The sequence below is a fragment of the Acanthochromis polyacanthus genome, chromosome 9 (assembly GCF_021347895.1).
Source record: "Acanthochromis polyacanthus isolate Apoly-LR-REF ecotype Palm Island chromosome 9, KAUST_Apoly_ChrSc, whole genome shotgun sequence".
Taxonomy (NCBI): Eukaryota; Metazoa; Chordata; class Actinopteri; family Pomacentridae; genus Acanthochromis; species Acanthochromis polyacanthus.
In genome coordinates this window covers 11325244-11338558 of record NC_067121.1, presented here as the reverse complement: position 1 = coordinate 11338558, position 13315 = coordinate 11325244, and the positions used below count along the sequence as shown (strand labels likewise).

Here is a 13315-nt window from a genome sequence, read left to right as displayed (position 1 = left end):
CATCATCTGTAATCATGTTGTCCATCTCCATCTTTTAAACTGCTGCTGCCTCTTTTATCACCATTTAAAATCCACCAAAGGAAAAGCGAAATGAAAGGGATAGAGCGATATATTGAGACTTTAAAAAAAGACAGAGAGAAAAACCTTTGGTCTTGGGCCCACGCATTGAAATCATTTGGTTACACAAGTTCAGGTCCTGATAAGGGAAATAAGTTTGGAAAAGTCTCTGTGGGAAAAGATTGGAAGGCGCTAAATGTTAAATTAACTGAAAGTGGTGCCAGCGGATACAGGGTCTGTGGGGTGTGAAAAATTGGAATCATGTTCGTCACACGTTGAATATTTGAAAGAGAAAGTATTAAAAATGACCAACTTTTCCTTTAACTGAAGCTTTAGTTTGAATGAGATATGCACTTCATAGAAATTAGTTGTTGCGTGGTTGGAAGAAATGACTCGAAACGTAACGAAGTATTTTATATGCGGTGTGTGTAGCTTGATGTAGAATAGAGCTCCTGTTGTGTTGTGGATCATTTCTACATCAATAACAAAGTTTATGGATGCATATTGAAATGTGCATGGCAGATTTTTTTATGTCCTTGAGCTCCTTTGAAGTTCCATTATTTTTTTTTTCAATTTTCACTTTCTTGTGGTAAAAGCACATGCAGATCAAGCAGCAGGTATCACAGCATTAGCAATATAAAATCTGGTCAAAATTTGTCAGATTTTTCTGTGGAAATTCTGTTATTTTCTTGCATATTAGGATAAAATGTTATGTAGCTATCAATTCTGGATAGGAATCAGAATGCTCCTGTGACGACAGATGATGTTTTCAACTTTTATTTTCTTGTTGCAGCTGCACATGCACATCAAGCAGCAGGAATCACAGCATCCAACCTATAAATTACTTTCAAAATTCAGCATATTTGGAAACTTTTACAATTTCCTCGCAGATTAGCTGAAAATGCTATGTAGCTATTGGTTCTGGTTAGAAATCAAAAATGCATTATTTTAAAAAAAATTGTATTTCTTTTTGCTACAGTATATGCAGATTAAAGTGTTACAGCACCCAACGTATAACAGTTTGCTGAAAATTTTACATTTTTTGAATATTTTTTTTAGCTTTCTTATTGTCACAGATCATGCGGATGAAGCCGTAGGTATCACAGCATCCAACCTATAAAATTTGTCTAAATTTTTCATATTTTTTGGAAATTTCCTTTTAGTGGAAAATGCTATGTGGCTATCGGATCTGGTTAGGACTCCTTTGAAGATGCATTTTTTTTTTTTTACTTTCTTGTTGCAAAGGCACATGCAGATCAAGCAAAAAGTATTGCAGCATCCATCCTGTAAAAATTTGTCAGAATTTCTTTTGGAAATTCCATTATTTCCTTGCAGATTAACAGACTATGCTATGTGGCTATCAGCTCTAGTTAGGACTCACTAAACTCCTGTGAAGATATATTACTTTTGTATTTTTTTTTTTTACTTTCTTGTTGCAACAGCACATGCAAATCAAGCAGCAAGTATCACAGCATCCATCCTGTAAAAATGCATCGAAATTTATCAGAATTTCTTTTGAAAATTGTGTAATTTCCTTGCAGATTAGCAGAAAATGCTATGTGGCTATCTGTTCCAGGTAGGAATCACTGTGATCTGGTGCCGTAACACGTAATTTCATAACAAAGATAGTAATTTTTACAGCATTTAATACAAACTACCAATTGGTTTGTTTAATAGACAACGAAAAGAAACAGTCATTCTGTGATGCATTATTTAAAAGTTAGCTTTGGTTTTTAGGCAGGTTTAGGTTTCTTTGGTCACCGTAATGCACATTTTAATAAAACTACTGAGTCTGTAACACCCAACCTTGACAGTTAGCTAACAAAAGCGTAAATGTGAAACATGTAAAATCTGTCAGCGTAACATGTATTTGAGTAATCGTTTCATTGATTACGTGGGAAGCTGCATTACGGCGTTACGTAATGTGGCGGCACACACCCGTGTACAGCAGCATGCATAATCCAGGGCAAAGACAAACGGGAAAACCTTGTGATAGCGATCTTGTAAATGGATCAGATTGATTTAATTCACTGCGTCGGACAATTCCTCATTCTTATTCCTCAAGATGTCTCTGAATGGATTTTATGTGGGAGGCCCATTCAATTGTTCTCTCTCACCTTCACACATCCTCAGACGGCGGGCGAGCGAGGCAGAAAACACAGGCAGACAAAGAAACAGAAAGAGAGAGAGAGCGAGAGAGAGAGAGAAGCAGAAACATAAACTACCTCCACAGTCAGCTCATTTGATCTCGCGGCCCCTTTTCGTTGACATTCTTCCTCATATAAAAGGAAGCACTTTTATGCTTTTGGTGCTTTTGTGCTTGATGTCTGCATTTCTTTGAAAGCGTCTCCTTGGAGAGGGTGGCCGGTTTGGTTTCTCACTTTCCATTCCAAAATAAAAATTTTAGAAAAAGCTAAGAAGGGTTACCTCCAGCCTTTTATCACTTTTATTGAATACTTCTGCGGAGAAAGGAGACCCACTTTATTTATCCTTGGAGGGCTGAGGACCCGGGTCGAGGGCGGCGCTTTGTGCATTGCAGCGTGCTGCTTGGAACAGCGGTGAAATATGCTAGAAATGCCTGGAAAACTCCAGGCCCTGCTCTCCCAGGAGAGCCCCATCTATAATAGGCCTGGCTGTTTCCCTCTGCTCCCTCGCTGCAACCCTCTCCACACATAAATCTCTGCTCCCCAACCCTGCTCTGCTCCTCCTTCACTCCCACTCCTCCTCTGCATTTCACTCCTGCCCTCACCCACACTGCTGCATCCCCCTTCTTTATCGTTTCTCCTTCTATAATCTCATCCTCAACTGTCCTCCAAATTTCTCTCAGACCCTTTTCTTCTCTTGCCTCTCTTACCTTTCTTCTCATTCTTCCATCTTTTCCTTCATCCTCCTCTTTGATTGTTTTCCTTCAAAAAAAAAGCTCTAATCCTGTTGTCCTTTCACACCTCATCTCTTCCAATAATGTTCCCTTTGCCCTCCTTCCAATATTTCCCCCATCTCTTGCTACACCTCTTTCCTGCCCTCCTTTACTCATGTCCTCTCTTCTTTCCACCCAAATCCATCTGCTATCCATCTATTTTATTCTGTTTGTACTAATAAATCCACCCCAACCCTGGTCTCCTCCTCTACATTTCACTCATGCCCTCTTCCACACTGCTGCATCCCTCTTATTCTTTATCTTTTCTCCTTCTATTACTGATGTCCCTTCTTCATGCCTTTGCTCTCTTTCTCCTCAAAATTTCATCCCATACTCACCCACTTTTCTTTTCCTTCTCACATCTTTTCAACATTTTCTCTCCTCCTCTTCGACTGTCTTTCCACCAAATGTTCTCTAATCCAATTGATGCTCCTTTTGCCCTCTTTCCAATGTTTCCTCCGCCTCATTTTTGCAGCGCCTTTACTCGTCTATCCTCTTCCTTCAACCCAAATCATCCTCTTTTCTTCTAATCTCCCTTCATCTTCTCCTCTTTTTTGTCTTCTATTTTTAATTAATAAATCTATTCTCCTCAACCCTGCTGTCCTCCACACTGCTGGATCCCCCTTTATCATTTGTCCTTCTATTGCTGATCTCCTTCTTCATGCCTTTGCTCTTTCTCCCCAAGATTTTGCCCCCAAATTCTCACCCACTTTCTCTCTCTCACCTCTTCCACCTGTCTTCTTCTTCTCTCATCTGTTCAGCCTTTCTTTCATCCTCCTCTTTGATTGTCTTTCTCTAATCCAACTGATGCTTCTTTTGCCCTCTTGCCAGTTCTTCTTCCATCTCTCGCTGCTCCTTTACTCTTCCTTCCACCCAAATCCATCATCGTGTCTTCTCATGAGGGGAGCCTCATCTACTCCTCTTTTTCGTCCCATCTATGTTGTTTCACCAATAAATCCCTCCACCCCAATGCTGCTCACCTCCTCCTTCTTTCTTCTTCTCCTTCCATCTTTTCCTTCATCCTCCTCTTTGATTGTCTTCCTACCAAAATTCCTCTAGTCATCTTCTTGCACCTCATCTCCTCCATTAATGCTCCTTTTGCCCTCTTTCCAGGGCTTCTTCCATCTCCTGCTACACCTCCTTTTTGCTGCCCTCCTTCACTCTACTTCCCTCGTCCTTCCACCCAAACCATCCTCTTTTCTTCTCAACCCTTCTTGTTGATCCTTTTCTTTCTTTTTTCCACACATAAATCTCTGCTCTTCAACCTTGCTTTCCTCCTTTACTCCTGCCCTCACCCACACTGCTGCATCCCCCTTATTCGTTTTCTGCATGTCTTCCTCCTCGAAATTCTCTTCATTTTCACCACTTTTCCTCCTTCTAGCATCGTTTCAGCTTTTCCTTCATCCTCCTCTTCCTAACAAAATGTCCCTAGTCTTGTTGTCTTCTCGCACCTCATCTCCTCCATTAATGCTCCTTTTTGCTCTTCTTTGTTCCTTTACTCATCTTCTATTCCTTCCAACCTAACTCATTCTCCCTCTTTTCTCCTCCTCTTTCATCCCCACTGTAGGCCCCACATTCATTCACTCCTTTGCCCTCTTACCATTTACATTTATTTGCCATCTTCATCATCTTTTCCTCCTGCGTTTCTCCAACCTCAGCTCCACTTTTGAGTCGTCCCTCCATCGTTGCGACCTATTTGTCCTCCCATCTGAACTCCTTTATTTTCCTGCTCTCTAACTGCATCCCACTTTTTTCCTCTTTCACCCTTCTCCTTCCACCTGGAATTCCTTCCTCTTTTCTTCTCTTACAGCTGCCTCTTCTCCTCCCCCTCTTAATCTCTTGTTCCTACACACTTCCAATCCCTTCCTTTTCATCCTCTGCCCTCTTTTTGCTCATTCATGTTTCCTTCCTCCTCTTCACCTGAACTCTCCCACCTTTATCCCCATGTTCTCGCTTCACTTCCTCTGCCCTTTTTTCCTCATCTTTTGCTCCAGCCCACACTCTCCTCTTTTCTTCCTCCAGTTTGAATTTCCGCCTTCATCCTCTCTCTTCTTCCTCTCTCCTCTCAACCCATTTTTCTTTCTCTGCACGTCTTGTCTTCCTCCTTCTCCTCTTCTTTTCCCCTTTGAGTCCACGACTTCTTCCTCATCCCGGCTGACATTTCAGCCAGACTGACGTGTGTCAGTCCTAATACCAGTCGACGCTCTCTGTTAGGATCTGCATACTCTTCAATCTTTCACTCCCACACATGCACTAAAGCACTAAAACCCACATCAGCCTGTGCAAAGGAGGGGGGGGGGGGGGGGGGGTTGTTTGCCACCATCGTTTTAGCAGATTACTAGATTATCGAGGCATCGCCATAGACTGTATCACAGCGAATTAGGCGACAGCTAATTGTGGCAGTTATTTTATTCATTTATTTTAATTGCTCCCCCTTGTCACCTCAGATTACAATTCCCCCCCAAAATAAGGATATCAGATCTGTCAGGTACTGCGGGGCTTTACTGATGTGGCACATGTAGTTTGAACCCCGGCTCCTACTCATAAACGCTCGGCTCTTTTTAATTATTTTAATTGTAAAGTACAGCGTCTTATACTTGAGTGAATTTTTAATATTTTTTTTAACCACCTAATTAGAGCAACAGAGTCAGTCGGCCTTGTATACTTGCTTTTATGGCATGATTAGTACAGTATGGGACTAATGGCCAAGGTTGGTGGCTTGATTCATCCTGAGGCTGCTCATGCAAGAAATGCTTATCAGCGGTGCTGCAGATGATGAAATTTACCAAAGAGGCCAACGTGTGGAGTAGCTTTGCATATTGAATAAAAGTGGCAGTGCAAATTTCTTAAATTAATGAACTTCCTGCATGCATTTTATATCTGTGATAGATGGTTGAAGTTCTTTTTACTCTGTTAGCAGGTACACATATAGCTTTTTTAAAAAAAATGTCCTTTAAGACATATTAAAAGCGAAATAAGCAGTCAAATACTATGACTGAGCATTTCACCCAAAAACAAGGATTCAGACCTCCAGAGTTTCAAATGCAACAAATCTAAAGAACCAGTTGTATCATCTTGGAGGATCTGGATCTTTGAACTTTAAGAATTGGTTTCCAGCATGTTTGGCTAAAGCTTGCAGTTGAGTAAAGTAGTTTTCAACAAATCCTCAAATTCATACGACCACATCGTTCGTATGTAACGTGCACCGGAATACGACCCATGAGAGCGTATTTACGTTAGCGCCCCTATGGGGAAAAGGAACGCATTACAGGATTTAATTTGAGAAACGGCTTTTCCCTCGCCAAACGGCTTTTTCCTGACTTTCCCAGCACGGGTTTAGGGTTATAGTTAGGGTTAGGGTGAGGGAAAGGGATAGGGATAGTGTTAGATAAATTTTTGTTCATGGTGACGTTTCACCTGCGACACCGGAGTGTCGATATTTACTCAACCGTCAGAGGTCGCATAGTCAAAACGTAACACTCGGTCGTAATACGGGCATGTACAGACGACCTATGTGGTCGTTTTTCATTTGAGGACAGGCTGGTAGTTTTACAGTGTTTGAGGAGAGCAATAGGTGAGGTGGTGTGCTCAAGCTGCAGCGAATGGAGGAGAAGTGACTGGAGAAAGAGGCACAGACTTCATAGATCTGCACATTTTAGTGGAAGCAACAGTGTGAAGTTACATCAGCGTTATTTAAAGCAGAAAGGGATTATCTAAATATCTGAATATGGAACTCTGATACACAGAGATGAGGGTTTTTTAGGGTTTAATCAACAAAAAAGAGGGAATTTCAATAAGAGCTTGAAATAAGTGTGATTTAGAGAGCTTAGTCCATTGCAGGACTACTGACATAAGCTCTTTTGTAATCCATTTCAAAGTGGGAAACTGCTCAGACCCTTGAAGCCCTGAGTTAAAGATGTTTTTAGTTTGCATCACTTTGATTAAAGCTGGGGTAAGCAGGCAAAAATCCCATGCTGTTGTTATTCAAGCATAATGCATTTCAATTGATCTGGGAGGAAACTATATTTCTTCACCTCCTTTTGGCTTCACTTTCAGGATTCACAAAATGCATCCCGTGACAGGAGATTTCAGCCAATCAATGAGTGAGAAAGTATATGGAAAGCTGAACAATTGTGGTGGAACAACTGTGTTAGATGAGGGTAGTTTTTACAAGGGTCGAGTCTCTGTGGAAGCCACAAATAAATGTAGATTTTTAACATGACTGTATTTGCACGTTTCAGGCGTTTTCTCGTATGGTGTGAGGTGCTTTTTACCATTAGCACAGCCCCAGGTTAAAAAAAAAAAAAGCATCTACTGTGGGTACAATGCCAGAGGCAAGCTGCTTCAGGTGAAAGGTGAGGTAATGAAATATGATCCAGGGATCCAATTTGAGCGACTGATCTGTGCCTTCAGAAGTTTATCAGCTACCAAAACACTAAATAGCCATTTATAACAAGAGGAAATTGCCTTGCTTTAATATTTATTGTGCATGTTTGAGCTCTGCTGAGTGACAATTCAGTATGCTGATGACAGATGAGTACCTTCAACTCTTTTGCAGATGAATCTGTGCTATTTTTCTGTAAAAGTGGGCTGCATGAATTGCAATGGAATGAGTGACACGGCTGCATTCTTCAGCAGTGTTAATCTCAGTTTAAATTCAAAGAAGTGCACTGACAATTGTGCTCCTATATCAGTTTAGTCTGTCTTTTTAAACACCACCAGATACACAACATTTATAGAGGTGGTGGCAGAAGGAGATGGTGTCAGTCAGGCCCACATCAGGTTTCCACCTTAGGTTCAACATGTGGATTAACTGGGCTGTGAAAATGTGAGTATCTCCTACATCAGATCAGGAAGAGCAGAGTTTGTTAGAGGTTATATCATTATTCTTATCTTCCAGTGTAAATTAAAGACAATGATGTAACCAAATGCTCCTTTTATGAAGTAGCAGAGATGAGATTTAATTAAATCTTGTTTCGTCACTCCACAGCTTATTGGTGTAGTTTAGTGCAATTTTTCAAAGCCTGTACATGGTGTAAATGACAAAACTTTACATACAAACCCCCCATCTGAGCGTATTTATATTGTTTGATGATTCAGAAAGGAATTACACAACTGTTTGAGGGCGTAACAGAGGAGCGCTTGAAACTAATGATTTATCGCATACATTCTATTATTGGACGAGGTCACAGCAAGTGGGCTCAACAATTTAGGAGTCTAGGAAGATTCACAGTCATGGTGAATCTCAAAGTGAAAGTTGAAAAATGGACTAGAGCCTTGGCTGCCTTTGACTCTGTCTTTCTGAAGAATACAACTTGAGAACTTTCTCTGGATCTCTGGTTGCCCCCAGAAAACAATTTGGGCGTAAATCTTTGCTGATGTAAACCATCAAACATTGATGGTCCAGCTGGGGTTGCTTTCTCTTTCTCTCTGTGCTTCCTGAGCATTCCTGCTCTGCCTCTGTTTATCCTCAAACATCCCCTCTTGTCAACAGATTAGGCCTGAACCCCGCTGTCTCTTCCATTCTTTGTCTCCCTGTGCCTCCATCTCTCTGTCTTTTGGCTTGTCTCTTTACATCTGCGCCTCTGCTCTATTCTTGTGATGAAGGGAGGAGGAAGGGGGGAGAAGGGGAGAAGAAATGAGAGAAAAAGAAAGTCTAGATGTGTGTGAAAGGGAAAGCAGAAAGATGGGACAGGTGCTTGCAGTGCAAGAATCGCTTTGCTTGCCTTTGCTTTGCATGATCAGGCTGCAAAAAAAAAAAAAAAAAAGCTTGAGCAAAAGTGCTGTTCAAGAATTGACTCTGAGAAACAGGCTTCTTCTTCGCCTGTGGCCAGACCGGCGCTGTGGCAGCACAGCGGCAACAACACACTCAGACACAAATATACACACACAACCAGGGCCGAATGGTAATTACAGAGGCCCACAGATGCGCGGTCAACCACACAGAGATGTAGTTGGCCTGTGTGAGGAAGCCAGACACACCACTGGACTGAGCAGTAAATCAGGCTGCTCAGAGAGACGGTCTGAGCTGTCAGTAGTGGAAAACCTGGAAGAGTCCAAACAGGCTAAGCACACATTAGGCTGCAGCTGCTGCATGTAGGGGGACAGATTCACTCTGATCACATTTACAGGCTTACACCGGCTCAGCTGGAGACACTGATCTGCTGCTCTGCTCTGTTCTCTGCTGCTGCTCGCATTCTCAGGCTGTTTCTGATCTGCTCCGTTGGTCCTGCTGCTTTGTTCCATTTGGGTTTTCTGCTCTGCTTGTCTGCTCTGTGTTCTCCTGCTCCATTACAGCTTCACTATTGTTTGGGTCTTTGTTCGGCTTCTGTTCTGACTACCTTTTCCTCTGTTCTGATTTGTGGTTGTTTCATCTTTCTGATGCTCTTTTCAATGCTGGAACAATCCAACTCTCCTGACCTTCTCCACTCATGTCTCTTCTCTTACAAACCCTTGTAGAAACCCTGACTAATCTTGATCTCCTTACATGTTTTCTGACTGATTCATTCTGTTCTAATCTTCAGTCTTCCACGGCATCTTCTTTTTTTTTTTCAAACATATTCTTTCCGCCCTCTGAGGTGGTCAGCTCTGCTCCGGCCTGGAAGCTCCACTGACTGTCTGTCTAGACACATCACCGTCTGTGGTTCATCACACCGGCGGCCTGCGGCACCGGGAGGACTCAGGTGGGGAGGCAGGTACACAGCCCATACACACAACACACACACACACACACACACACATACATGCCGTTGAACTGTTCACATCAGGACACCTCCATTAATCACCTCTGTCTTTGGAGCCTTCAAACACACACTCATCCGCTCTGTGTGCTGAGGAGCATGTGCATCTATCTGTGTGTGTGTGTGTGTGTGTGTGTGTGTGTGTGTGTGTGTGTGTGTGTGTGTGTGTGTGTGTGCAGAGAGGGCGATCTATCAAGGTGATCGATAAATAGGGGCATTAATATTAGTAATGGGACGCTCCTCCAGTCCAGTGAATATGTCTCTGTCTTTAAGGTAAAATATGAATTTTTCTTGGCACCTTTTTCGCAGCGAGGGACGCGCGCACGGGCACGAGCACGCACAGACTCTACCTGCATGCTAAGAGGAGAACGCACTGCTCTCTCTCTCTCTCTCACACACACACACACACACACACACACATACACACTTTCTAACACATTTTCTTCAACACAGACACACACATGCAGCGACTTTCTCTCTCGAGGGTTTTCACTCTCGCCCCCCCCCCCCCCCACACACACACACTCACACACTGAAGACTAAAGACATGCACGTGTCAAGCGCGTGCGTGCAGTGTGCGTGTGTGTGTGAAATTGATCAAGTGTGACTCATGTTAAAGCCAGGGGACCATACTGTGCATTGGATCCTCGCCTCATCAATCATCCCCCGGCTGGCAGGTTATGCGCAATGAATGTGTGCGTGTGTGACCCATACTGCGTTTTTTTTGTGTGCGTGTCAACCAAATCTAACTATTCATGCGTTTCAAAGGTCACGTCAAAGCAATGTCGTGTGCAGATGCTCCACATCTCCGCCACACACAACACGCGTAATTGAAGAAAAGAAAAAAAACCCAAACAAATTCGCAGGGCAGTTGGTGAGACCCTGAACACCCCAACACTCTTCATCCTTTCTGCGGGTTCTGATGAGGAGGAGGATGACGTCCAGCAGCGCAAATGTACAACAACATAGCGCACATAACCACGCGCGCAGGCAGAAATGCACAACATTGCAAGCGCTGTCATCACCAGACAGAAAGAGGAGACCCACGGAGAGCTCAGACGGCCGCATCCAAACAGAGCAACAACAACCACAAGACAATCTGAGCTTCACAAATATAAACTTTACGCTTCTGCTCGCGCCTCCATCCAGCTCAGGCTGCGCGTCTCACTCACCTTGGTTCAAAGTGATCGCCAAACTTATGATCCACAAGGCTGGCATGGTTCAGCCGAACGCATTCAGATTCCTCCTTTCGGCTCCCCAAAAAGACACCATCAATTCCTCCCGAGCGGGTGAATTTAGCAGGAATCCTTTTTGAGTCATGAGAGTGAAAGAAGACAAATATAAAGTAAAAGATAATAAAATCCGAAGCCTCTCCTCCTCCTCTGTTCTTCCTTCTCTTTCTGTCCTTTCTCCAACTGTTTCCCTCTTTTTTCCCGGTGCGTAAAATCAATCTGTCTCCACTTTTTGTTGTTGGTGGTTTCTCAGTCTGCGTCCTTTTTCCTCTCTGCGCTGTGGATTCCCAATTAAACAGGACTGAATTCCTCTCTCCCTCTCTCTTTCTCTCGCTGTTGCCCCCCACCCCCTCCCTCCCTCATACAATCAGCAGCACACCCCCCTCCCTCATCTACTACCACCACCTCCTCCTCCACGCCTCCCCGCTCCAAATCTCCGTTTAGGCTCCACGGTGAGGAGGAGGAGAAGGAGGAGGATGAGGGCGCTGCAGCGGCCGTAGAGCGAACTGCGCTTTAAGTAGGCAAAGTTCAAAACTTAAAGTGTTAAAATGCACAACTGGGTGCACCTTAAACAGAAGCTGTATGCTTTTAAATCTTTCATGATGTTTAAATGAGAGTCCTGCCAAACAAAGTGCATGAGAACAATAATTAAAGGATCCCTCAGATGGGTTCATTGGACAGATTTCTTTTACTTAAAGCTGCTTTCATATGTAGAATAATTTATCAAAATGAGAGATCAGTAGCATTTTTAGTGAGATTTCTGCATATTTTGATTTAATCTTGCTTTGTCATGTGTGGAAACAAGCGGACACCTGAAACGTTCATGTCTCAGTCACAGCTTTTAAATATTTCAATCAAAACAACCAATTCTTTCCTTATATTGAGTCCATCTAACAAACCACACGGACACGGAAACACAATGAGTTTTTAAGAGCTAAACTTTGAATAAAGTCATGAATATTCGATGTTATGTTGCTTGTGATTGACCACAGTAATATTCACTGTGACATTTATGTAATCTTTTTTTGATCTGCTAGCATTCTCCAGTACAGCACAAAGACTTCTAGAGTATCTCATAGTGATAGTGACCTTATAGTGCCACTGTAATATTCCCTTCAAGGCTTTTCTGGTGTGACTAAACAGTGATGTGAACAGAGTGAATGGATTTAATTGCTATAGCCTCGAATTTAATCTCGAAGTATGGTGAAGTGTGGCATTAAATTGTGTGTTCATAGTGATTTCTTCCAAGAGAGGGAACTCTGCTTAGTTATTTTCAAGTCAAAACCCATAAGAAGACATGTTTAAATGCTGTTACACACTTTTGCTACCAGCAAATACAGCGAAATATTACACTGAATTACGATAAAATAAAGTCAGCTTTAGCACTTACATCCCTGTGTTTTGTTCAATTTTATATAAATCACAATTTTGAGGTGATTAGTTTCACCAACTTTTTACAAACTGATGAAGGTTTTCTGTGTGTTTACAAAACAGCTCCAACAGTTGTTTGACCTCATATGTCTGGACAGAATAATGAATCCTCATCTGTGTGCAGGTCGTGACTACTTACCGTGTAATTAACTAGTAGCATGAGTACAGAGTGAGGCCGAGTGTTAACCTCCACGCCAACATGTGGTAAAAAAATTTCCCTCAAAAGCACAACCATGGTGCAAACGAGCAGAGATGGGGAAAAGATAGGAGGAATGAAAGGAAACCTGAAAGAAAGAAAGAAAGAAAGGAAGAAAGATCAAGAGACTCGTGAGCAGATGTGTTTTTGGTCTCAGAGGGAAAGACAGCATTATTTAATAAGTGAATTTGGATATAATAAGATAAAGTAATTTAGTGGAATTACAGAAAATCACTGGCTCTCCGAGTTTTATAACCAACCAGCATTTTTGTGTTTCAAACAGGAGACTTTGATTGACTTTATTGTACTGCCCTCTGTTGGGCATTTTCTTTAGCTGCATGCTGTAAGAATATGGCTTTTTATTATGTGTTGATACAGAACTCAGTGTTATTGGATGTGTGAGCTATTTAATTGCATCTATTACTCTAAGAAAAGAAAAGTTAAAAACTCAGGAAAAGTACTTAAGGAAAAGAATGATCAGGAATTCTTGCAGAGTTGACTTCGTAAAAGAAAAGTCTAGAGGTTTAAACCATCTACATTCTTGTTTGAACTCTATAATACTGGATTTTTTTTATTGTTGTAAAAAATACTTTTGTTGTTTATTTAACCTCTAAAAATCCATTTCTGCTTATCAAAGTTAGAGATTTAGAAGTTAGTTTTCCAGTAAAAAAATTCCTTTGTGACATAAAATGGCTTAAACTGTTTATCTCTTTATCGCCCTCTTACTGGCTTATTGAAGCTC

At 42.1% G+C, this 13315-nt stretch overlaps 1 protein-coding gene across 2 annotated transcripts in view; it reads right to left on the bottom strand.

Moving 5' to 3' along the window:
- Positions 1-11295, bottom strand: part of kirrel1b (kirre like nephrin family adhesion molecule 1b) — a 112408-nt gene extending 101113 nt beyond the window's left edge. For both annotated transcript variants that reach the window (XM_022208671.2, XM_022208672.2), the window contains exon 1: positions 10887-11295. In XM_022208671.2, coding sequence (XP_022064363.1) covers positions 10887-10932 — 46 coding nt within the window. In that variant the 5' untranslated portion in view covers positions 10933-11295. The remainder of the gene's footprint in view (positions 1-10886) is intronic.
- Between the last annotated feature and the right edge of the window lie 2020 nt (positions 11296-13315).